The sequence below is a fragment of the Emydura macquarii genome, unplaced genomic scaffold (genome assembly GCF_026122565.2).
Source record: "Emydura macquarii macquarii isolate MOO-44397 ecotype Brisbane River unplaced genomic scaffold, CSIRO-AGI_Emac_v2 contig_1253, whole genome shotgun sequence".
NCBI classification, from domain to species: Eukaryota; Metazoa; Chordata; order Testudines; family Chelidae; genus Emydura; species Emydura macquarii.
In genome coordinates this window covers 94,574,635-94,600,730 of record NW_027131390.1, presented here as the reverse complement: position 1 = coordinate 94,600,730, position 26,096 = coordinate 94,574,635, and the positions used below count along the sequence as shown (strand labels likewise).

Genomic DNA, 26,096 nt, shown 5'->3' with positions numbered 1-26,096 from the left:
CCTGGGCGGGTTTACGTTTACGTTACTCGGAACGGGAGCGGTTAGTCGCCGTTTCGCTGTGAGGGGAGGGCCGGGTTCGGTCCGGGCGCAAGGACTCGGAGCGGAGGAGCCCGGGCGCATCATGTTGTGGTTCCGCGGCACCATCCCGGCCGCCATCGCTGCCGCCAAGCAACAAAGCTCGGTCTTTGTGGTGTTCGTGTCAGGTACAGGCCGGGGGGCGCGGGCCGGGACCGGGGCCCTGCTGTCCCCGCCCTGGCTGCCGGACAGTCCCCGAGGCAGCCCCTGTGCTGCGGGCTCCGTACACCGCCCCTGTATAATCGCCTGTGCTGGCCCAGGCAGGCCCCAAATGCCCGATATCGTCTCCAGTCCTCCTGGTAGTCCGCTGTATTGCCCTCTGTGGTGCCCTAGGCAGGCCATAAGCCTTCTGTACTCTTGCCTGGCTCTAGTCGCTTATACCGCCCGCTGTGATGCCCCAGACAGGCCCAAGCCTGTACCGTCACCTGACCTGTCGTCCCCTATATCACCAGCTGTGCTGCCCCAGGCAGCCCCTAAGCCTGCTATACTGTCACCTGACCCTGTAATCTCCTATACCACCCCCATACTCTATCATTTCCCATATTCCTTTGATATACTCCCTGTGCTGCCTCATGCAGTTTTTAGGCTTCCTATACTACTTCTGCTCCTATATAGCTCTCTGTACTGCCCCATACAGTCCCTAAGTCTCTTGTAATGCTCCATGCTGTGATATGCTCTCTCTACTGCCTTAAGCAGTCTCCATGCCACCCTACATTCCGTGTAACACACAGTGATGACTCCACATCCCTATACTTCTCCATGGAGTTCTTAGGCCCCTATACAGCTGTCTGTACTATTTAGCTGTACCAACTTGCCACTTTCTGTACCCTGCAGTGCAGTTTCCTGGTTCTGTTTTTTCAGTGCCCTCAATAGCTTTTTTACAACTGCTTGCCCCTTTATACAGCAGTCTCTATTGCCCCCTTTTACAACCTCCTTTGCTGTGCTAGTTCCCCAATCACACCACACACAATTTTCTCTATGCAGTCATGCTAGTGCTCTAGAACTCCGTGTATGGTGGTTCTCCATGCCCTGCTCAGCTCCAGGCTTTCCCCCATAGGTACTTCAAAGTTCCTATACTGTCTCTACTAGCCTAGTCCCCTGTATAATTCTGCATACAGTCTTATCACATCTGTAACTTTTTATGCTGCTCCTATGCAGTCTGCATGCTCTTTTGAGTCCTCTATGCAGAAAACTTGGGTACAGCTCTCTCATTACCACCCTTACACATACACACTGCTTTACAGTCTAGAAAGTATAAGAAATTGAGAGGTGGTGAAATTAGGGTGTTTTTTTTTTTTTTTAACTTCGTCTCCATTGTGTTTGTTTATGAATGTTTTTTTTAATTTTGATGACTAATAGTTAAGGTTAAGATTCTGTCATGGATATTTTTAGTTTAAAAAAAAAAAAAAAAAAGGTCACGAGCAATAAACAAAAACTAATGGAAGCCCACAACCTGTTCTTGACTTTTACTAAAAATACTGGAGGGGGAATAACAGAGCACTGCCAGGACCCAACCCCAGCTGCTGCTTCAGTCCTGGGGCCGCTCCTTACAGCTGCTCCAGCTCTACCCCAGAAATAAGTCCCGGAAAGTCATGGAATCTGATCTTTATTAATAGTTTAGATACTTATAGCTTCAAGGCCCCATAGCACTTCATACAAAAAATTAGCTAAAACTAACTAACCAACCACCATTGCCCAGAACAAATCATAGCACTAATGTCAAGAAAATCTTTTTAAAAAAACATCAAAACATGGGATTCAGTTATTCATAAATAAACTCACTAAAGACAATTTAAATAGGAAATAATAATATTTAGGTATTGGCTGGCATAGCGCTCTTTATTCTTCATTCCCCACTAGGAGATAACTATGGATAATGAATGTGGTGGCTAAAAAATGGAATTGGCTCAGCCCAGCTGTTTTATACACCTCCTGCTATAGAACAGGATGTGATATTGTTTCTAAGCTCTGAAGGAGCTGTCTGTGGAACTTAGTGCTTTCTCAACAAAACATCTTTTTAAGGTGGTTTCTTTTATCCCAAAGATCTCAAAGTGTTTTACAGATTTATATACAGAGTGAGCAATTTCTCCCCTGACCCCATAGTTAGGGATGTAATTATCACACTATGTTATGTAAGGTCAAATGGAAAGGTAATTAGCAAACAACTAAGAAGTCTTCTGACACACACATTTAGCAACTTTTGACAGTTTACCTGTGAGACATAATGTCATGACTTGGATGAAGACTGATTTTTTTTTTCCTGCTTGTGGCTGAGACATTTCCATTAATTTCATGGACATGTCAGCCATTTCATGGCTTCTTGAGAGTATACTCAATACTTACTACCATTTTGATTGTGAAATGTATTAACTTGTGTTTCTAATGTGATCCTGTCAAGGGTAACAGAATATCACTTACCACTTATTTAGGTTGCCAGTTCAGTTCGGCTGCTCTTTGGTCTCTTTCCCGATTTATGTTCTAAATTCTAAAATGAAGAGCCAAATTTGAATAATAATGGCCATAACTGGGCCAAATCCTACCTGTTGGCTATTTTTGTTGAGATTAGATAAGGTATTTCAGATAAACAGAAATGAATTAGTTTATTCTAGACAACAGGTCAAATTTGGTAAAGAATTGTATGAATAAGCTTGGTGGCGGGGGAAGGGGCTGGCTAAACTAAATTTAGTTTTGTAGTTAAAACGTAACATTTACCTAATTGTAACATTTTGTGAGGTAACACCTTTGTTCAAGTTGAGAGCCCTGCCTATTCAATTGTCTTTTGGGATGAAATTTTTCATATTTGTTCCCTCATTCTGCAGTTGACTCCATGTGGGCAGATCCCCAGGCTTTCACTGGGCTCTTCCTGTGTGGAGCCTTTTGCAAGAGAGGAATCTTGATCTTGACCCAGAAGTTTATATTTTGAGAAAAGTTTAATAACTCAGAAAAGAGCCAAGTAAATTTTTATCTACTGTTTGAAGAAAAGTTTCAGACCTCTTTTCATTTATAACTCACATGGGTATGTGTTAAAATTTCAGAATTGCATGTGTATACCAGTAAATGGGAAGTGTGTGCTGAACCTTGTTTTTTAAGGATTTTTTGATTTATTAGTGAATATTTGAAAATTATGTATGTCTTTTCCTGCTTTTATAATAGCATGAACCAAACTGCGGTAGCGTGGATATGTCTGCTTGCGGATGATTGCATGGTTACAGGGATTTTAAATTGGTTGCATGACAGCAAGTATTTTAAAAAGAAAACCTCTTGATGGAAATTCTACAGGAGAGAGATGTGCTTGTACTGCTGCTCTTGCAGACCTCTTCCCTGGTGGGACCAGCATCTCCAGAATGAAACTGTTAGTGCTCTGAGCATTCCTGCTGAGCCATCCTAGAAGCCCTCTGTTCACAGAACAATTATTTTGTGTCTCAGTTAGCCAGGAGGTAGTTTCACTCTCTCTGTGGGCAAAGGGGATGGACAAGCATAAGGACATACCCACATCTTGTTCATACCACGCTTAAACTCAGGCTTGGCAACAGCTGTGTTTAAGGACCTTGGATACTACAGGGATAGGTTTTTATATTACTCCCATCAGTGACAGTTTTTCTATGAACAGTGTTAGTTAGAGCCATGCTGTAGGCTTGTAGTTTGTCCAGAACTGTTCTCTGATAAAAGTATCTGTCCACACTAGTCAACGAAACTATTCTAAAACTGTGCTATCAGCAAGAAAACATTTTTAAACATGCATATTGCTTCCACAGATTCATCAATAATTTGTGTGGAGCCAGAAAGAGAAGGGGAGAAAGATAGTGGGGAAGAGCAAAAGTAGAAATGAATTGCTTAATTTTAGAGTCGACATTGTAACTGAACAGACAATGGAAAATAAAGCACTGGATTATTCTTCCCAGTGAATTTGAAATATTTTATAGTCAGGAAAGAGTTTGTGTTTGGGTATCTTTCAGACTGGGTGATTATCTTGATCTCATAAAACAAATTTATATAAGAATGTCAATCATTTAACATTAGCCTTCTTCAACACCATTTTCTTGCCACAATAACCCTAAATAATACTTGCATTCGCAGTTTATAAAGCTTACTGGTATAGCTCAAATATGGCAGGTGTGTAAAAGCATATTAGGTAAGTAAATTGAGGAATTCATATAAAGTTGCAAATAAATGGGTCAGAGGCTGCTGGTTTTAAAGAGCAGGGAGTGCTGGTATGCCTGCACCTAATGTAACCTGGTTTGAACCATTAAATAAAGTTGAGGATTGGATTGGAGACTTCCAGGGGGGAAAAAGCAGCCTAGGGAATGTATACCTTCAGCAAACCAAAAGAGGTTACTCACTAGTTTCAAATAACTGCTGACTAACTGTACTGCTTTGCAGAAGATGAAATATAACTAATACTAAAAGCTGATTCTCTATCTCATAGATAGGTAATGTGAAGAGATACAAAGCTTTCTATTTCACTTTTTGCTGAAATTAGTTCCTTTAAAACTAATCCTTCATTTGATGCAAAACCTGCTCAGATACCTTTCTGTATTGCCCACATGAGGTTTTACGGTGTTTGTTCTTGCCAGACTATACTTATGTTTTTTTATAGTTGAGATGGCACTTTCATTTATAAGCACGTATTTTTAAAGGCGGATAATTTTTTTAAAACAATACCACTTAAACTGAAACTTCACGGTTTTTGTTGTGTTTTTTTTTTTTTTGCCTCAGAGGTGACTTTTTTAGGAACAGAAGTGAAAACTAAAGAAAATCAATTTGGCTGGCTTTAAGGTTTGGACATCAAAATAAATGTTAGGTGCCTTTTGGAAAATACCTATTGAATGGCTTTTCTTTTTTTCCCTTTTTTAAAATAAAAGAAATTAAAAACAGAAAATATGATTACAATGTTAAGATTATAATGAACAAGTCAGGAAATTCAGAATTCAGGTTTTTATAATAACCTTAACCTGAACATGTGTGCATTTCTGTATGGCTTTTTCATTACATGGTTTCAAAGTAAGGTGTAATAATTGAATTGCTGTCTGACAAATACCTTTCATTCGAATGGATATCAAAGCATTTTTCAAATTATATATGTACGGTGCCATTAATGGGATGGACGTTAACAGTTCAACCAGTGGTAGTGGGAGGAGAAACTTTGGACATCACGACAAACCCTTTTTATATGAAATTGCTGTGGGATTTTTAACCTTAATAAATAGCCAGTAGGACCTTTTTTTAGAAAAAAGATCTCCTCTAAAAGGTAGACAGAGAGCAAGACACAGACAAGACAAGAGGCAACTGGAATGGAGTTCAGTTTACTTAAAGATGAAGGGTGGAGTTGACCCTTCTGGGACTGGAAGCTACGCTTCAGCAAATGTAGATATTTAAGATGTGAGTTTTTAGACTTAATAAATTGTGTACTCTGTTTAAATTGCATATTTTTCTATAACTTAAAATGCCTCTATAGCACTTTCAGTTACTGAAGGGTATCCAGAAAACTGAATTTCTTTAATTCCATAACATCTCTGTTTCAGTCACAAGTGGTATTGCTTATGATTTCTTAGCTTATTAATTATACGTCAGCAAATACATAAAAATCTTCAATACATTTTAGAATTGGACTTGGACATATCCATTTATAAAGGTCTACTGAATACCAGAAGAAGCCAAAAGAAATTGTAGTTTAGGACCTAATTAATGCCTTAATTCTCAAGAACCACTGAAGTACTGTGTGTTGTGTATAGTTGTAAAGGATTCGAGAATGAAGAGATTTGAGCTCTTTGACAGATGATGCTGATTATGGAAAAGCTTATTTAGCACCAACAATGTGTTTAGTATTGTACAAGACACAAAGATAAAGACAGTTTCTGTTTGTTGTCTGGAATGGTTTGATTTTCTAGTCTTTGCATAATGTGGAAAATACATTCATCCTCTTTGTGTATATTTACCCAGCAAACTGAAAAGGTCAGCGCTCTCTATTGAGACTATATCAAAAATGTATTCATCTGCTAGAAGTACTAAAGTGATACTTTTCCCATCTTAGAAATGTAAGAGCTCTCTGACAGCCTGAGGAGCTAGAGTCCCAAGATAATTCTGCCAGTTGGTAATTCTGCTAAATAGTGTACAACATTCAGAACTCCCTTTTAACTTGATATCTTGGATCTTATGATGCTTATTATATGCATTTGAGTTCTTAAATAATTGTATTAATTTTATTATTTCAGAACATTACTACAGTAGGAAACATTAGATGAACTTTAACCCTGAAAGACGATTTATGTAGGATTATGTAAACAAAAATAGACACAAAATAGAAATCCCCCTCCACTGATGGTCATAGATTTTAAATTAAATGGCATGAGACATGGTTTATGTAAAATAGGTTATCAACTTTTTCATGTTTTGGGTCACACATGATAGAGATTATATTTTGGACAGCCTCTTCTTACACTTGTGATCTGATCTCACAACATCGCTGTGGCAACTGCAGCAATTGCTTACATGGAAAAACTAGTATTAGGCAAGGCTTTATGTATTTTTAGATATCTAATAGGATAATGTATCCTTTTTGAAGAAAGGTTGCAGTGAAGAACCTAGTAGTCTCTAAGCAATTGGAAGCAAGGAGGAGAATCCAACACCACATCACTGAAAAGTTCTTAGCAGACCAACAGTGATCTATAGATGGTACCTTGGGAACCACTGATGTTAAAGAAGAGTAGAAGACAAATGTGTCAAAATCCAAAGGATTGCCAGATCAAATAATTTTATAGATCTTTTTTGTTCAAAGTTTATTAAGTGGAATTATAAGAGTCTTTCCAGTAGTACTAGAGAGAAATAATATAATAACAACATTGTCCCAAATTCCTGGAGTACAGAACATGCAAGGAAGAACTGATCCATGTAGTTGGAAAACACTTGTCTTAGCGTAGCTGGTTTGAAACAACCCTCCTTCAAGAAGCAGTAAGGGCCTGATGGTCTGCTTAAGGTGCAATGCATGATGAAAAGAATGGGTGTCCAAACTGTCATTAAAAAATATAGTAATAACTGTCTAATAGAATACTGTGTGAGCAATGTACAAGAAACACTTTCTTGTGCTCATTGGATAATATATTTGTATAACAGAGAGCCAACTAATACTATTATGAAATAGCCACTTTTATATAAACAATCCTTATTACAGAAGAAAACAAAATAGTGGGTTAATAAACTATTAAGAATTGCTACAGTTCTAAATAAAACAAATGACTAGATTAGTTTTTTCTGGATGACTGTTTGCTTATTACAAGTGAATATGTTTAGGTGATTAAGATTGATTAATATTCCTCTCCAGACACATTTTTGATATAATGTATGTAGCTGTGCGTTGATATCAGCTTCATCAGTTCAAAATAAAACTGAATCTTTTAGCTTATAGGCCTTGTCTTTTTTAGGGAAAAAGTTGTTTTCTTTACTATGTTAGCTTATGTGGAAAACTAAAATGTGGTAAAATACTAGTGAAAACAAGGCTGTTTGTAGTTTTCACACATTAGTAAGTAAAGATAAACACTAGTGAGGAACCTAGGATTTACCTTTAACCTGCTAATGTGTCAAAACTACAGACTGGCCATGTGTTCACTAGGATTTTACCATATGGTAAAAAACCATCCGTTTTCCTAGTGTGGACACACTCATAGGGAGACTGCTGAAGCAATATAGGCAAAAGAGAGGCATGCTTACTCTAATGTCTGGATTAGCCTCCACTGATCAGGAGAGTGACTTCAGTTCATTATGTTGAACTTAGAGGCTCTCACTCTTTCATTAGCTATCAAACCTTTTTCTGAAACTGGATGTGATGGAAAATAGCATGTACTTTCACAATTTAATCTTTCAAATATAGCAGAGTGTGTGGCTTATGTTCATACTTGCATAAAAGTTTTAAATCTAAGTCAAACCAGAAAAAAAGTGTTTGAACAATATTATTTAATAACTAAAAAATGCCTGAATGGATTTTCTCCAGATTTTCCAAAAGTAGTTAGCTGGTCTGCCAAGCATGAGAACTTCCAAAATGTAACTTTTGGGGCTGAAATATTATAGTATACAGGTTTAGAATGAAAGTTTCTTCTAATTCACAATTATAATGTTTCTTTTGCGAATACTATGTTACACTATTTGCCCTATCTGTTTGATGAAAGACTTGACATTTTGGTACATTAGCTATATTCATTTGTTTGATCTTGTAGTAATTGCGCACACAAAGCTTCATGCACATTTAGACTACTATATACACAGTAATAATCATAAGCTTTTTACAGAGCTACTTTGTAGCAAGAGAGAAACTGTTAAATGGCCTGTCCCAAAATGCAGTAAAAATACATTTTTAAAATAAAAAAAAGTGAAGACAGGTTTTAATGAACATTTTAGCAAGCTGCTAGAATTTGCTGTCAAATATCATTACTAACCATTAGCAAATTAATACAAATTATTCCCAGTTCAAAATGTTCAAGGTCTTTTTGGTGTGCATGTTGATGACCACATGTAAAATGTGTTCCACTGTTCAAATAACAGAATACTGATATCTATTCACTTTCAAGCAAAATACCAACCTCTGGGATAATTGGCTTGATTTTTGCCCCTCAAGATTTGTATTTGGTTTATTAACTAATCTTAAAAATTTAGGCTTGGATGTTCTTGAAGTATTTACATTTTGTTTTAACCCTCCTTTTCTTGAGTAAGTCTCAAAGAAAACTACTTTTTGCAGTTGAGAACAAAATAACAAATAATTTTAAAACAATAAATAAAATACAGGGTTTTTAAATGTATGAAGATTTCAGTTCCATGTGGAGCCAAATTGATGCAATTTTAGTAAGGCCAATTTCAGACCAGAACTTGCAGTTTGTGATGTCTGATGTTTGTGATAAGAAAGCATATCTCTTGCAGGTGATGATGAACAATCCACACAGATGGCTGCCAGCTGGGAGGATGAGAAGGTGACTGAAGCAGCCTCAGATGGTTTTGTTGCTATTAAAATTGATATCAAAAGGTTTGGTCACATTCTAACACTTTACATGTTGTACAGCCTTTTTCAGTTTTGGTTAATAATAATACTACTACCTGGCTCTTTAAGACATCTCCCTGACTTAAAGACAGTGCTGTTTGCTCCAGGACTTTGCATCTGAAGTACATTCAATAGTCTTGGTGCAGCTGGAGGATAAAAAATTAGATGATGCATATGATTTATTCCAGCTTTAACAGTATTTTAGTTACATTCCTCCTGCAGTACTGTAATCAACAGCCAGATCACATGATTGAGCCTTGTGCTTTTCCTGAAAGTGAAGAACCACAATAATGAAGTATTATAAAATCATTCAAATGTGTGTGTTCTAAAAGGACTTTTGAATTTGTCAAGTTGAAGATTTTAGCTAGTTCAGAAATTTCCATGAATCACAAAAACTGAAAAATCTTGCAGTCCTTGGTGTCCCAACAGAAACAAACCCAGGACCGCTAGGATCATTGCTGTGCACACTACAAAAACACCAGCTCCCTCACTGAATTAGTCAGAATTGTAGCACTAGCCCTGGGTGTATGTATCTGCTCCATTTCATAGGTAGACAGTCTATTGAAATGTTGAGGGTGTCACTTATAGGTTGTGAAGTGAAGAGACTAACCCTTTCTAATCAATGATTGGTGCAAAGTGATTCGGATGATCTGCTAAACATGTCTTTTGCTTTATACAGTGAAGCATGTCTACAGTTCTCACAAATCTGTATCCTTTTAAAATCAGTTCAAATGTTACATTTTGTTTTAGAGATACTTGTTCTTTGCAACTACAGGGCTCTGTCTCTAGGATTAATATTTGCAATGAGACACTGTTGAAACTGCTTCATAAAGCATAGGAGTAAATGTAGAAAATTATCTGTACGAGTACATGTAACTACGTATATTTATGTAGTTACAAGCCATTACGTTCAGCTTCCATCCTTCAGTTATTGGGTAAAGATATGTAATTAGAGTGAGTTCAACAACTGATCACATAATGTCCCCTGAACAGAGGACAAACAGATTTTCCACATGATAGGAATAACCCAGTCATTGGATACTTGAAAGATCACAATTGGTGATTTGTATTGGTATTAATATTTAGAAAAAAATAAAGAATTGAATGCCGTGCTATTAATTGGAGTTGGGATGGAGGAAAAGGAATAAAATAAATCTGACTCCAAGGGCTGGATTCTGCTTTCAGTTATGCAGGTATAAATCAAGAGTAACTTCATTATGCATAATAAATAGCTCTCTACTTAAAACTTATACAATTCTCTGTGGTGGTGGGTAGGGGGACAGAGAGGAAGAGAGCAAATTATAACAACATCTTTGGATATTGTAGATAACTTTTAATATTACCTTTTTATTAGATTCTTTCAATAGCTAGTGTTGATTGAAGTACAATTAAAATGTGTCACATTGATATGACACTCAGATGTGCACTAGTTTTAATGGATTTCTTACTATAATTTCAGTTGTGCTTAACACTAAAACGTAATATATTTCTTGTTCTAAAGCACAATCAGGTTACCTTTAATACAATTATACATGATACACTGCTCTGGGTTGTTTATGAATTCTTTCACAAACAGTATTGATTTCAGTTACATGCGTGATAATTTCCTTTTAAGCCTTGTGTTGGAGAGAAGTGCTTTAATTTAGACTAGGCTTTCTGCTCTGTTTTAAAAATGGTGGATTTCAGATTTATGTGGTCCATTTTCCTTTTCTAGCTTACTCATTAGTTTTTCCTTTAATCTTGCTGCTTTAACTACATCCATTTATTGGCCTTTACTATTACTGTGCAGATCCTGTAGTGTGTATTCCATCCAGCTTCTTTATAGGAGACAATGGAATCCCCTTAGAAGTAATTGCTGGCAGTGTCTCTGCAGAGGAGCTTATTACCAGAATCCACAAAGTCAAACAGGTAACAATGCTTACAAACCAGTTTTTTTCAGTATCATGAAATGCTGTCATGAGGGCATAGACCTGAAGAAGAGCTCTGTGTAAGCCTCTTCAAGAGAACAAAGGTCATTGAGAACAAATGTATGAGGGAGCAAGAGCTACTGGATTGGTATTCTCTCACTCTCAGGCAGCAAAGTTTCAGCCCTGTCTACATTAAACAAAGCTGAACTAATTTTGAAAACCGGTTAGCCATGTTATTAGGAAGAGACAGGTAATAGTAATGAGGGATTCCATAATTGCAAATGTAGTAGTTGGGTTTGTGATAATTGGGAGAACTGCAAGGTAAATTGTCTGTCAGGTGCGAAGGTTGTGGACCTATCAAGATATCTAGACAGATTATGTGCAGTGCTGGGGAAGAGCCAATGGTGGTTGTACATGTAGGTACCAGTGACATAGAGAAAGGTAGGAGAGAGCACTTGGAGGCCAAATGTAGGCTTGTCAGTAAGAGATTAAAGTCCAGGACTTCCATGGTAGCATTCTTTGAAATGTGTCTAGTTCCATGCACAGGGCCAGTTAGACAGGCAGAACTGCAAGGTCTCAATGTGTGGCTGAGATGATGGTGTTGGGGGGAGAGATTTAGGTTTCTTAGGAACTGAGGAACCTTCTGGGAAAGGAGAAGCCTGTACAGGATAAATGGGCTCCAACTAAACCAAAACAGAACCAGATTGCTGGCATGTAAAATTAAAAAGGTCATAGAGGAGCTTTTAAACTAAGGGCTGGGGGAAAGCTGAGAGGTAGAGAGGAGCACATTCTTTGGACAGACACATCCCTCAGGGAAGGATTTATTAAAGGGGATGCGCTGTATCCTAGTAAAGAGGAGATGATAGAAGTTGGAAAAGTACAGGCAGGAACTGAAGAAAAACTGTCAAATGAAAAAGAGTCCCATTTAATTATATCGCATGAAGGCAAACAACTAAATATTGGCAAATTTTATAAGTGCTTGTATACAAATGCAAGAAGTCTAAATACTAGGATAGTGAACTTGAGTGCCTGGTGTTAAATGAGGATATTGATATAATAGGCACCACAGAAACATAGTGTAACAATGATAGTCAATGGGATACCAGGGTACAAAATATATAGGAATGACAGTAGGTTGCACTGGTTGGGGAGTGGTACTGTATGTAGAAGAAGAGTCAAATATAGTAAAAATTATAAATGAATCAAACTACCATGAAAAGAAATTCCATGCTTGAATAATGGGTATATGAATAATGGTAATGGTGATTGTAAAAAGTTCAGGGAGATTAGAGAGGCTGCAGAAACTGAAAACCCAGGAATAATGGGATTTCAACTACAGTAGAACCTCAAAGATACAAACACCTCGGGAATAGAGATTGTTCGTTACTCTGAACAAAATATTATGGAACAGTACCCTGCAGTCAGTGTCTTCCAGCTGAGGCAGCACTTCCTGATTTGCAAGCAGCTCTCTGCCTTATTCCTGTTTCTTGCCTTTGGGCTAAACTTGGGAGGCCTGCCCTGCACCCTTGGCACTACAAGTCCCAGCCCTCAGCCACTTCTCCCTAGGGCTCGCCCTGCTCTGCACTGCCTGCTGCGCTCCAGAGGCAACATATGGCAGGAGGTTGGCACCAGCCTGCTGCCAGTGCCCCTCCCTCCCCTGCACTTCCATAGGTGCTGGCAGGACCCAGGAGTGCAGCTGCTGGCAGAGCTTGGGCCACATCAGTGCACAGTGGTCCTTTAAAACTCCTCCAGAACACAGTGTGCAGCAGCTCTGACTCTGGCTCCTGCTCAGTGCGCAGTGGCAGTCAAGGGGGGGAATGGGAGAATACCAAAGAAGTATACCACAGTACCATTTAATTTAAAAAGAACAATACAAAAATGAGGAGGCTAGTTAAAAGGAAATTAAAAGGAACAGTCACAAGAGTGAAATGTCTGCTAGCTACATAGAAACTTTATATAAACATCATACTAGAAGCTCAAACTATATGTATTCCCTTCCCCTCGCTGACCTGGGGTGACTGGGCAACAAAATGGCAGATGTAATTCATTGTTGATAAATGCAAAGTAATGCACGTTGGAAAATAATCCCAACTATACATACCAAATGGTGGTGTCTAAAATTAGCTGTTGCCACTCAAGAAAGAGACCTTGGAGTCATTGTGGATAGTTCTCTGAAAACATCATCTCAATGCACAGTGGCAGTCAAAAAAGCTAACCATGTTAGGAGCCATTAGGAAAGGGACAGAGGAGACAGAAAAAAATGCCACAATGTAAATCCATGTCATGCCCACACCTTGAGGTACGGCATGCAATTCTTTAAAAAAAAAAAAATAGAATTGGAAAAAGTAAAGAGGCATAAACAATTATTAGGAGTATGGAACGTCTTCTATATAAGGAGAGATTAAAAATATTGAGAGTGTTTATTTTAGAAAAGAGATGACTAAGGAGGGATATAATAGAGGTCTATAAAGTCACAAATGGTGTGGAGACAGTGAATAAGGAAGTGTTATTTACCCCTTCATGTAACTCAAGAATGAAGGATTACCCAATGAAATTAATAGGCAGCTTTAAAACTGACAAAGGAAGAACTTCTTCACATGACATACAATCAGTCTGTGGTACTCGTTAGCAGGGGATGTTGTGAAGGCCAAAACTATGTCTGGGTTAAAAAAGAGAATGAGATATTTTCATGGAGGATAGGTCCATCAGTGGCTATTAGCCAAGATGGCCAGGGACGCAGCCCCATGCTCTAGGAGTGCCTAAACCTTTGACTGCCAGAAGCTGGGACTGGATGACAGGATGGATCACTTGATAAATTGTACTGTTCCGTTCATTCCCCCTGAAGCATCTGGCACTGGCCACTGTTAGAATATAGGATACTGGACTAGATAGACCATTGGTCTGACCTTGGCTATGTCTTCACTGACGGCAGCAAATTCACCGCCGTCAGATCGACTTCTCTGGATCGACTGAGCGGTCAGTGAAGACCTGCTCAGTCGATCCAGAAATCGATGTATTAAGACCTTATCAAGTGGTGTAGTGCTGCGCAGAACAGAAGCAGAGAAGTTGACAGGAGTTACGCAAGTTTTTTGCGTAGCTTGCATAACTCCGGTCGACTGCTGCCGAATCTCCAAGGTAAGTGAAGACAAGCCCCTTGTATGGCCATTTTATGTTCGTAGGGTAGAAGAGATTGTTAAACATGAGTTAACCGTGAAGTGGACAGTTAACACTTATGCAGTAGTAGGGCAAAGGAGAGTTAGTAGGTCATAGGTTGTTGTAAAAAGTCATAAATTCAGTGTCTTTATTAAAGTCCATTATTTAGCTGTAACACTCTAAGGCCATGTCCACACTAGTGACCTTACAGTGGCAGAGCTGTACTGATGCAGCTGTGCTGCTGTAAAATCGCTCATGTAGCCCCTGTGTACCAATGGGGTAGAGCTCTTCCGTGGACATAATAAAACCACCTCAACGAGCAGTGGTAGCTGTGTCGGCAGGAGAAGCTCTCCCATCAATATAGCAAAACTGTGCACACTACCATTTATGCTGGCGAATGTTATGTCGGTCAGCGGGGTGTGTTTTTCACCACCTTGAGTGACATAAGATTTGTTGGCATAAGTGGTAGTGTAGAAATAGCCTGCGTATCTTTCTCAGACCTGAAGACAAGGTCTGTGTCAGCTCAAAAGCTGGTCTCTTTCACCAACAGAAGTTGGTCCAGTAAAAGATATCTCACCCACTTTGTCTGTCCACATATCACATAAAAGATGTTAAAAGTGTAGGACTAGTGCTACATTCCAGCAGTAATCATATTCAAATCTGGTTCTAGCCTACTCATGTTGTAACTTTTTTTCTATCAGTCTAGACAGGAAGAAAAGTTAAAATCATGTACGGGAACTGAGAGATAAGCCTGGTAGAAGCATAAGTTTCTTAATATGGTGTTCACAGGTTTTCAGTGTGTACAGACTAGGAAAAAAGTTGGAGTACAGTTGGGACACAACATATTTGATAACTTTTTGAATGTTTATTTTTGTATTTTGGACAGGGCTTACAAGGCTTATTTTCACCCTCCAAAGAAAAAATGGTTCATAAGGCTTAAGCTTCAAGCCAGAGTGTACAATCAAAATTTTGTAGTCTTGTCTATCACTGCTTTTTTCTTTCTAAGATGCATGCAGTAAAAAATGAAGCATTAGCGAATGGGAATCAGTTGTCTGCTCCATGTCCCTCCTTTCAGTCTAACACTGCATTGGAAAACGCTCAGTCTAGAACTGTGGAGCTTTGTGAAACACAACTTGAGACAATAAGCACTTCTCCTGGTAATTATTAACAACTCTATATATGCTAGTTTGCTCTTGAAATATTAGTATTATGATTGCCATCTTCATAAAATTAACATAAATGGTGATAAAACACTAGTGTCCTTGTTGGGATGCCAGAATTTTCTCAGAGCACATCTTGCAGAAAGTCCACTGACAAAGCCACAAGTTCTGTCATCTCACATTGTTGTAATGAATAGAAAGCTAAATACTCTTAATGCAGTAATTAATCAATTATTTAACTACAGTGTTCTTAAATTCAGTTCTTCAGTTCTATATATCTGTTCCTTCTTAGTTTATTGATCTTATTAGTAAAACACGTTTATTAAGAGGAATTAATGCTTGATAAACAGCAGTTGTACAACACAGCCCAGTATGTTTCTTTAAGAGGGCAATAGTTAGCAAAAATATTAACAAGTGCAGTAATGGGCTCTTAGTTTTTCTACAATGACAAATATGCCTCTTTTCCTCCTCTGTATGACTTCCTAAAACACTTGAAGATAGACCAAATTCAGGCCAAGCAAATCAATTTCAGGAATCAAATAATTCTTCAGATGAGAAAGTGACTGAACCGCAGCCTGTGAATGACCTTACAACCAAAGTGGAAAGGTTTGTCTTTGGGTTTTTTTGTAGACTTTCTATCTGTTCTAAAGTACTGTGATTAATAAAAGTTTCTTGAAGGTTGATTACATTTCCTCAGGTAAAAACAGCGATAAGAACCAAAATTGCATGATTAAAATATTTCTTATTTTAAATTAAGTTTTAATGAGTTTTAGAAAATGGCTAAAACTAGTGCCTTTTAAATCTTAAGTATCTAATTTCTCAGACTCCAGAGCTAACAGATTTTGCCTTGTGACAAATCTGAGTGCTGTGTGCTGATCTACCAGTCAGAACCAAATCTGTAATATTCTAATCTTAATTTGAAATGTCCCTTTGTCCACTCATTAACTGACTTTTGTTGCTTAACATGGTGACTAGATGGGCATGGAAAGTCTCTCTTCTCTCATTTTGACTGTGATAAGTTTGGCATATTAAGCATGCTTTTTGGTAGATCTGCACTCAATTATTCAACCTTTTTGCTGTTGAATCGAACGCTCAAGATAGTCAGGGAATGTTTAATCAAATTAAAGCAGATCTTTCTTTCCTTCAAAATATCCTATAAGCAAATCAAGTTAGGGCTTAATAATAGGGATTAATGGAGAGACTGGTAGTGGGGAGTTGAATAGGCATGTTAATATTTTTTCCACGGGTTTGAGTGATACTATTTGGAAAAGCAAAGCAGAACTTGATACTGTTAATTGTCCAATAAATCTTTTAATATTAAATGGGGGGAAGTGGGTTGGATTCTTTAAATAGCTCAGTGGAGTATTGCCAGTGAGCAAAAATGGTTTAGTGAATGTCCTAAAAACACCTAAAACTGAGCTCTAACTCTTTAGTAACTCCTGGTTGAGAAGTATTTAAGTGAAGTAAAAGCTTTTCCTAAAGCAATCAAAGATGGCTGTTCTTTCAGTGAATTAGACCTACGGTTTATGGCTAACATTAGGGTAAAAAGATTTCTTTTACTCTGCAATATGACTTAAATGGAGAGGGGAAAAAACCTTTGTTAATGCAGTGTTAAGGTTGCCTTGGGGATAGCCCGGGCCCTTCCAGAACATCAAGTTCACAAAACTCAAACTTCTGAAAATCAGGAAATATGGAGTTGTTAAATAACTGTACAATCTTAATTCTGCCCCCCTGGAGCTGGCAGTAGTCATTGGGAATGATGTGCGTGCACTGCAACTGCATTCAGTGTTAGGTGTAGCTGAACAGCATTTGGAGCAGCTATGATAGTCATATGTGGAGATCTGGGTCTGAGTCCGTTTCACCCATGTGTGTTATCAGAGGAAAGAGGTACATATATACCTTGATGTTTCGATACAGATTTGTGTTTCTTGTGTCAGTAGCAGGGCACTGGGGTCTTGCTGCCAGGTGTATTGTCAGTAATGAGGTGGATATGAGAGCAATCTATGGATTTAGTGATGAGTAGTGGGAGGTACAGATTTAGGTTATACCTTGTGTGTAATTGTGAAGAGCTTATAAAAGTGTTTGAAGTGGTTAATTTTTGCAAGTGTGTTATTCTGCCAGGGCAGTAGGCTCAGTGTTTGAGTGAGCAGGTAGCCCCATCCATTATCATGAAAAGGAAGAGTGTGGGTGTGTGTTTTATGGGCATATGGGGGCATCACTCAGAGGGCAGAGCGAAGGTTGCATACCTTAACTCTGTATTGCCTGGTTTGCAGAAGTTTGAATTTTGTGAATTCAACATTCTAGAGGGACATGAGCTAACACCAGGGAACTGCAACTCTGTGTTAACAAAGTTTTTTGCCATTTAATTTGCTAGGTTATTTTAAACAGAAAAATGAAGTATTTGTTGACAGGAATTAGTGTTTATATAGAGAGCTGGACTCCTCACCTAGGGTTGCAGTTGATATGCTCTTAATACATCATCTTCCATCAATAATTATGCCAACCCTGAAGAATTTATCACTTACATATCTGATAAATCTCCAGTCATTTCCTAGTTCAGTTCCAGAAGGACTAAAGCTACTACCATTGTTGAGAGGGAGAGCTCAAATGGATGAAGAAACAGTGTTGGCCTGGCTAACTTGCTAAGTTGCAGAGGGGGAGGCAAGGACCTTGTGGAGCTCCTAAACTCTCCTTATGGAGAGATTTGTGGGAAGGGACACGCAGTACTCCTGATCTTCTCATTGGTCCTGAATTTGAGATCTTGGTTATGGCATTGTTTTCTTTTTCCATTTATAGAGAGGGTATAAAAATATCACATTTTTATGGTTGAACGAGTGCGTAAGACTTTTTGGTCAGTATAATATTTTTATAAAAATATAACATATAAAATATAAATGATAGAAGGGATATATTTAAAACAGAAAACATCAAAATATTGGAGACTAGGAACTGGCTGGTGAATCAGCACTCAATCTTCCACATAAGGCAACCCCTATTTGTTTATACAGAATGGGACCACAAAATAGGATTACCGTGTCATAAATTCATAGTCATTTTCACGTTTTTCCCTCTTGTTAAAAATTTGTAACAGACTTGAATTTTGCCTAATCCTTTTAAAAGCCAAAATTAAAATGTTAATTTCAAACCACAGTTGTAAATTCTCTTTTAATCTGGTTGGTTTTTTATTTAGAATAACAAAAAAACTTGAAGAAAAACGAGAAGAGAAAAGGAAAGAGGAGGAACAGGTAAAGTGTAACTAGATTTATTATTGTCAGTGGTATTCTTATTTGGTTTTTCTCTCAGTCTCTGAGATTTTTCTTTAACACTCATATAATTAGATTATATTTTAAATCTAGTCATCTTCAGTGTAGGCTCCAGTTCAATTAAAATCAAGTTTTGCTATTGTCCAAAAGAAATATTTTGTTAGTTAAATTCTGTAATGTGTGTCCTTTTCATTTAGAAGGAAATTAAGAAAGAAATTGATCGAAGAAAAACTGGGAAAGAAATGTTGGACTACAGGAGACGACACGAAGAAGAATTGACTAAGCGAATGTTAGAAGAAAGGAACAGAGAAAAGGCAGAAGAAAAAGCAGCTAGGGAGCGCATAAAACAGCAGATTGCAATGGTAAAGGCTTGTTTTTAAAACAGAGATAAATTGATCAGATTACTTAGGATTTCGTAATTTGTTGCAAATTCCCTCTTCCTCCCCCAGTATACTGGAAAACTAAAATAACAGATTGCAAACCTATTGTAAAAGTGTTTGAATGTCCTCCCTTCTTTTTCTTTTTTTTTTTGCTCCTGCAAGCTGTGCTTTCAATTAGTGGTTATTATTGTCAAAGAGCTTCTGTAAACTATAGATTATTACAAGCATCTAATTTTTCAGCTTGCAACCAACAATTTGTTTTTCTTTATACAAAAATCCCTTAAAAATGGATTGTGTGCACAAGCAAAAGATTCCTTTTTCTCATATACCAAGTAGCAATTAGCTCAGCTTATGGCACAGACCAGAACAGGTTACATGGGGCACAAAAGAGATAAGGTAAATGAATGTGCTATTTTTTTAATCAGTTACTAGTACTTTGTGCATTTAGTTCCCTAATAATAATTTTATATGGTAAAAAAACCCAAAAAACTTCTAGTGATGCCTCTTTTCCCGTTCTGTCTGAGTGAATGTAATGATACCAGAGCTTCTCTGAATTCATAACATATCCTGTTGGAAACCCACTTAGATAATCTGAAAATATTGCCATGATATGGAGAATTTCATGAAGAGCTATCATTGAGTGCAAGAGTGGCTACATACTGTTAAATGCAGTACAGAAATGCTGACAGAGATGATGTACAATCGCCCTGAACAACACCACCTTCGCAGTTGCCTCCAAAACTAAAAAAATTTCTTGTCAGTCACATCTCAACCAATAGAAATACCTCCTTCTAGATGATTCTCAGAACTTCATCATTATAACATCTGAAGAGTCCTGTGATTAGAAATTAGGACTTGCATTAGTGCTGTACCAAAATTTGTTTTAGAAAAATTTGGACAAAAGTAAGCTTGAATTCCAGTATTCAGCACACTGAATAACTTATCAAATAACAAGATAGATGCTTAACAGTTAGGAGATGTGAACAGTTTATTTCCTGCAGTATCTGCAACATGACTGGCTTTTTCTCCCTTCCTCTGCTCATATGACGGTTAATTGCAGATTATATCAGTTACTCTGTCTGAACAGGTATTAACACAGTTTACAGCACAAGTTAACATATTTGTGTTTGTTGCATTAAAAGGATCGTGCTGAAAGAGCAGCTCGCTTTGCAAAGACAAAGGAAGAAGCAGAAGCTGCAAAAGCTGCAGCTCAGCAAGCTAAGCAGGCTGAAGCAGAAGCTAGAAGAGAAGCCTCTCTAAAGGAAAGAAGGTGAGCACTGTGCCAATACACTAGTAGTATATATTTTTGGGGAGGGAGAAGAGGAAACGGCTAGCCTTCATTCTGAAATGTAGAGACTTTTTGTCAAGCCCAATCTACTAGATGACACTACACTGGAATGATTAACTATTGTTGATTCTTTCAAGAAATATTTTCAAGCTTTCTACTTGAAGCACATTATTCAGACTGATAAATGATACGATCAGGAATATACAGAAATCTTATTCAGATTAATTTTTTTCCCTGTGCATTAACTCAGAACCTTCTTGTCTGTTTTTTCATTTTTTCAGCTTGATGTATGTACAAACGTGGCTTTCTTTTATTATTATTATTATTATTATTAGGAGCAAGTTTGTTTTCTTACATTACCTGTTTTTGCTTTTGCATTATTTCTGTGGACAGCCGGTTTGTGCTGGTTAGGGCCTGAGGACTCTGTGATAGGCAGCAAGATCATAAATCTGCTCTTTTTAACCTGAATCCATTTTGCAGAATGACTGTACTTACCTCTGTCTTATTCATCAGTATGTAAAATAGCAGAGAACTTTCCAGAATTTTGTGAAACATCTTATCTTATTTACTTACGTGAATTAGAAGCCTAGCAATCTTTTGAGTCTACACTAGTATTTTCTAGGAAATTTTCCACTTTTGCAGTAGTGCTGGTTCAGCTCCCAGTTGTTAGAAGCTCTACCTTGACAACAACCACTTCAGCAATATTGGACTGTCTTCTAGTTCTGAAGCAATCTTGCTCCATAGTGGGTCCATCTAGCAACAATATCTTTACATCGCCCCCGCTATCCAGGGCCACACTGTTGTCTCTTCCACACACCCCCTTTAACAGAAGTAATGTTCCTTAAGAGGGGGCCTTGTTCATATTTTCTCTCCCACTCCCTCAGTATTATAATTGAGTATACTGTAGTATCAGCAGTGTTGGTGAATCTCTCCTTTGAGCTCTTAGCAGCCTGTTCCTGTTATCACTTATCTGTGAAGACTGCCTTTTTTTTTTTAGTGGTTATTTCATCTTCAGGGTATGGGAGATGCAGGCCCTGCATAGTATTTGATAAGGACAAAGTCATTCTCAGGCCTTATCCTAAGCTCTTGTCCACAGTTGTTCCATGTAAACCAGTTCATTCATCTCCCTGTTTTCTTCCACAAGCTCCACTCAACTTTGAGGGAAGCTCATTATCCTTTTACATTGACAGGACAAAATCATTTAGAAGTATGTTTAGGCTATAGCTTTGTAGAAAGGGTTAAAGGTCGGGCAATATTTTCAGATTACCTAAATGTGTTTCCAACAGGATGTGTTATGAATTAGCCAGGTTAGGTCCATCTAGCTACGTTAGAGTTCAGACAGCTTCTGTTCCTATTTTGAAGAATGTCCTTATTTTTCAATTCATGGAGCTCAGTTCACACGTTTACATGACCTTATCTTTGGTAGAGGCTTCAAGATTGGATGCATTCTCTGGTAGGGTTGTCCTCTTAGTGATGTAAGAACTTCTACTATTCACCTCCAAGCAAACAGACAACTGCTTGTTAGTTATCAATCCACGTAGACAATCACTCAAAGAAGAAAGAATGATTACTTCCCCTGCAGTAACTGGTTCTCTGAGATGTGTTGTCCATATTCCATGACCCATCCTTTTCCCCACTATTATGGAATCCTGCTCCTCTGGGATTCTGTATTGGCAAAGGAAGTGAGGGATGTTTGGACCTATCCTGCTCTTCATGTCCTTGGGTTTGGAGCACAAAGATACCTAGAGTGCAGGCGCTGCCTCAGCAACCACTTCTGTCCAAAAGAATGTGATATTTGGCACATGCACCAACAGTAGAATGCATGTGGACAACATTCTTTTTTGACAGCACAGATCCTGGGGAGGAAAAAAAACTTAGTAGAATGGTGGGCGTTGGCACTCTTGGCTCTTTGTACAACATTGCATCTAAAGCTTATTTCTATGAGGACTATATGCATGATCCATTGGCTACTATTTTCTAGAGCATTCCAGCTTTCAGTCCTGTGCTTTCCCAAATTTGTGGATTCATACTGACACTCTTTCTGGCTTTAGTAATCAGCTATAGAAAAGAATGGTTACACTTCCTTATATTATTAAAGACCTAGGAACACTTGCCTGAAATTCTTGTGTGCACTGACTAAAAGTGAAATGTCTCCCACAGTGCTATAACCAGAATTCAGTTCCGCCTTCCAGATGGATCTTCCTTTACTAATCAGTTTCCTTCGGAAGCCCTCTTGGAAGAAGCTAGGCAGTTTGCTGCACAGGTAAATCATTGTCCTTTATTTTTAAGTTACAAGAGATGTTGGGCTCAAAATTGTGTGCTATAGTCCCTCTTACTGCTGAGGTGGACATTAAAGGCTGCCAGATGTTGACTTTTAAAAAGGTTCACGGCTGGCACATACCGGTAGTTTGCTTTTCTGAACACCAGCCTAGGGACTCACTTTGCCTTCCTGTTGTATACAGCGAGGGCTCTGATTGCAAACTTTTCAGCACCATCTACTGTCTAATAGAGAAGCATTAACTCTTTTTTGGAAGAATACCTATTCTACCCAACGAAGGATGTAAGTGGCAGGAAAGAAGAAATCACATATGGAAAAATCATGCATGTTTCTGATGTGAAGGTTTCTCATGTTTTGAAATAGAACTGAGGGGTTTTTGCAGGAAAGCATATTGGAAGGGGCAAATCTCCTCATACTTTGAATGTAATACATGAGCCATATAAACATAATGTAAATAGTTTGTTGCATTCTTACAGACTGTTGGCAACACTTATGGTAATTTTTCATTGGCTACAATGTTTCCCAGAAGGGAGTTTACCAAAGAAGATTATGGAAAGAAATTATTGGAGCTAGAACTTGCACCAAGTGCTTCAGTTGTATTGTTGCCGGCAAGTATATGTTTCTTTTCAAGTAAATAAGTGCAATATTGTATCTTTCATTACAGGTACAGTTCAGACATAGTCTCTCCATTTTACATTACCAGTCCCAAACCACGTAATCTTAGTTAGTGTAATTCTTTAATACATTTTTTGTCAGCTTTGAAAGATGACTGTCTTCATGGTGTTATTGTTAGAGGCATCAGTTACAGTTCAATAGTTAAGGTTGAGATGTGTGCTTATAAAGGGGATTTAAATTCTTCAGGATTTAGGAAACTTGAAAGTAAATATGTTTAATGGTTAGAAGCTGCTAAAACAAACTCTTGTTTGGAATTTAGACTTGCAGCCTTCCCTTTTGTCTTCCCCCATCTAACAAATTGCCAGCTTGTAATGCTAAGTGTATGTTCATGGAGCACTAGACTAACCTCAGACATAGGCTAGCATTTAAAAATAAATTAGCATTATTCTTAAACATGAAGGGTATGCTGACAGTGAGCTGCCTTTTTCTATAGTAAGTGCCCAGACCTCACTTCCAGCACACGTTGTGTCACTGTGGTGGAATTGGAGATGTGGGAACCAACTGAAATATTTAGGTGTCAATTCATGTGCATTGAGGTACTTTTCAACCACTGGTATGTCAACTCTCCTGTCTAAACCTGTAGATCTTTAAAATATCTTATCTTCCTTTGTTCTTGAATAGGCGGGAAGACCTGCTACATCAGTAGTACAGGCCTCAGGTGGAGACCTTTGGAAATTCTTGGGTACAATTCTTTATCCACTCATAGCTGTCTGGAGATTTATTAGCAACTTCTTATTTACCAGCCCTCCCCCCTCGCAACCTACAGTAAGAGCAGATCATCAAGAACATTCAAATCCTTCACCATCTAGCACAATGGAGCCGAACAGGTAAGCAGATCTGAATGTCTTATTTTTAATTTGTAGTTAAGAATAAAACTGCATTTTATTTATTTATTTATTTATTAACATCTTTGCTAGTGGCCTACAGTAGTTTTGTGAGGCAGGGAGGACTAGACTGGAACTTGGGAGATGTGGGTTCAGTTCTTGGCTCAGCCACCACTTTCCTGTGTCATCTTGGGCATCTCTCTTAATTTAGCTCATGCTTCAGTTCCATCTGTAAAATGGGGATATTATTTCCCTATTAATGGTTGTGAGGTACTCTGCGGTAGAGCAGAGCAAATAATTTTTTGGTTTTACTTTCCCATATGAAAAAGTGAAAAAAATTCATTAAGGTAAAGGGAAATATTTGAATGTTGTTTTGAAAGAACATAGGTTGATTCAAAATGAATTTTGACTTCTTTAATAGTTTTAGCTGAATAAAAAGTAAGAGGGGAAATTTTTAAATCAAATTTAACCTAAATTCATGAATGGTTTTGGTCACCCCAAAACTATTTTTTGGGAGAATTTACTATTTGACAAATTTCTCTCAGCTCTACTCAGAATTCTTAGACAGATGAACATCCTTCACTGCACTCTGCTTGGGGCTAAGTGATGATTTTCAGGGAGAAATGTCCTTTCTCCAAAGCTACAGCATACCTGCCAAAAGACTTTAAACAGTCTTAGAAGCAGGAGAGGAGTTCATAACTAAAACCCAGCCATCCATCAGGCTCTTGCTTATACCTTTGAACTCCAGTGCCCTGTTGAGCTAGTTCTCAAACATCTTTAATGCAAGAATGGTTAGTGTATAATCAGTAAGTTCTGGAGAATGTGCCTTCTGTGGTCAGTGGCTTTAATGAATAAAGTGGCTGGGAGAGTTTGGAAGTGCTGCTGTTCCTTCCCCAGAGTATCAGATGACTGCCTCAAATCTGTTCTCTTTATTTTTCCCCACTGTCCTCAAATCTTCTCAAGCTATGGTTGTACAGGGAAGTTACCTTATGTGAGAGTTGAAGAAATTCTCATTTGTTTCACCTGCTCTTTGCCCCCAGAAGCTGCAAAGGCTTTCTCTCCCTGTCAGAGCCACTACTTAAGGCTGATTTGTTGGTCGCTTCCATAGTAGGCATTTATTACAGATGTGGGATCTGCATGGCTCCTAAAATCTGAATTGAATCTAAATTGAATTCTGTGGTCTGTAGGAAAGCAATAGATAGTAATTTTTTGTGCTAGTCAGAGCAAACCTCAAAGTGAGAGGTAGAGACTTGGCATAGAGAAAGATAATATAAATGTAATTGCTGTTAAGGAAACTCTTCTCAAATTGCATTTTCTTCATATCTAGGCAAGCAGTCAGGAAACGAGTACTGGAAAAGCGTGGGGAGGACTTTAAAAAAGAAGGAAAAATATATAGATTGAGGACTCAAGATGATGGAGAAGATGAAAACAATACATGGAATGGAAACTCCACCCAACAAATGTAATTTTGAGTAACTGGACAATAATCATTGTTTTTCTTATTTGATTTAATGGAACTAAAACTTTTGCTGGATGGGGGGCTTGTGTGTTAGTTACACTGACTGAACTATATAATGCTTTATTTCATATCCCCATGATGGAAATACAAATTGCCTAACTCAGACCTAAAGTGGGGAGAGATGATTGCTATGCTATTTAACATGGTAAAAACTCAAAGAATTAAAGGATTTGAAACTTATCAGCATTTCATACTCATTAGCCCTACTGCCATATTGAAAGGCACTTTTTAATCTGCTTACTTTGCTACAGCAGTCTAAGACCCAGCATTTATATGAAGATGGTGGTAGGTCAATGAGTGAGGCATTAATTAGCAAATCAGATAATTTGTTTAATTTTCTCTTGATTCTGCAGCTGCCAGCAAAACCTTGTAGTTTTTAATTGCCAGCCACTCAATAAACTGTTTTTCAAAAAACTAATACACAGTTCCTGTTTTTGTATACAATTTCTCTGTAGTATACTTTGCATGGAGTGTTCATTTTATGTACACTTAACATCACACGCTCCAAAGGATTAAGTTTAGTTTTCTTGAAATATGTCAAGACTTACTAGC

At 38.0% G+C, this 26,096-nt stretch overlaps 1 protein-coding gene across 5 annotated transcripts; it reads left to right on the top strand.

Moving 5' to 3' along the window:
* UBXN4 (UBX domain protein 4) lies at nt 1-25,962 on the top strand. Of its 5 annotated transcripts, none has more exons than XM_067549518.1 (13): nt 1-203; nt 8,980-9,082; nt 9,777-9,805; nt 10,887-11,005; nt 15,164-15,314; nt 15,815-15,923; nt 18,508-18,562; nt 18,778-18,942; nt 20,103-20,230; nt 22,409-22,511; nt 23,003-23,134; nt 23,823-24,028; nt 25,353-25,962. In XM_067549518.1, the coding sequence occupies exons 1-13, from the start codon at nt 122-124 to the stop codon at nt 25,489-25,491; spliced, it is 1,521 nt and encodes a 506-aa protein (XP_067405619.1). In that variant the 5' UTR covers nt 1-121; the 3' UTR covers nt 25,492-25,962. The 5 variants fall into 5 exon arrangements, with proteins under 5 accessions (XP_067405619.1, XP_067405621.1, XP_067405622.1 ...); XM_067549520.1 differs by having other exon boundaries at nt 55-203; nt 8,980-9,029; XM_067549521.1 differs by lacking the exon at nt 9,777-9,805 and having other exon boundaries at nt 105-203.
* Nucleotides 25,963-26,096: the final 134 nt, after the last annotated feature.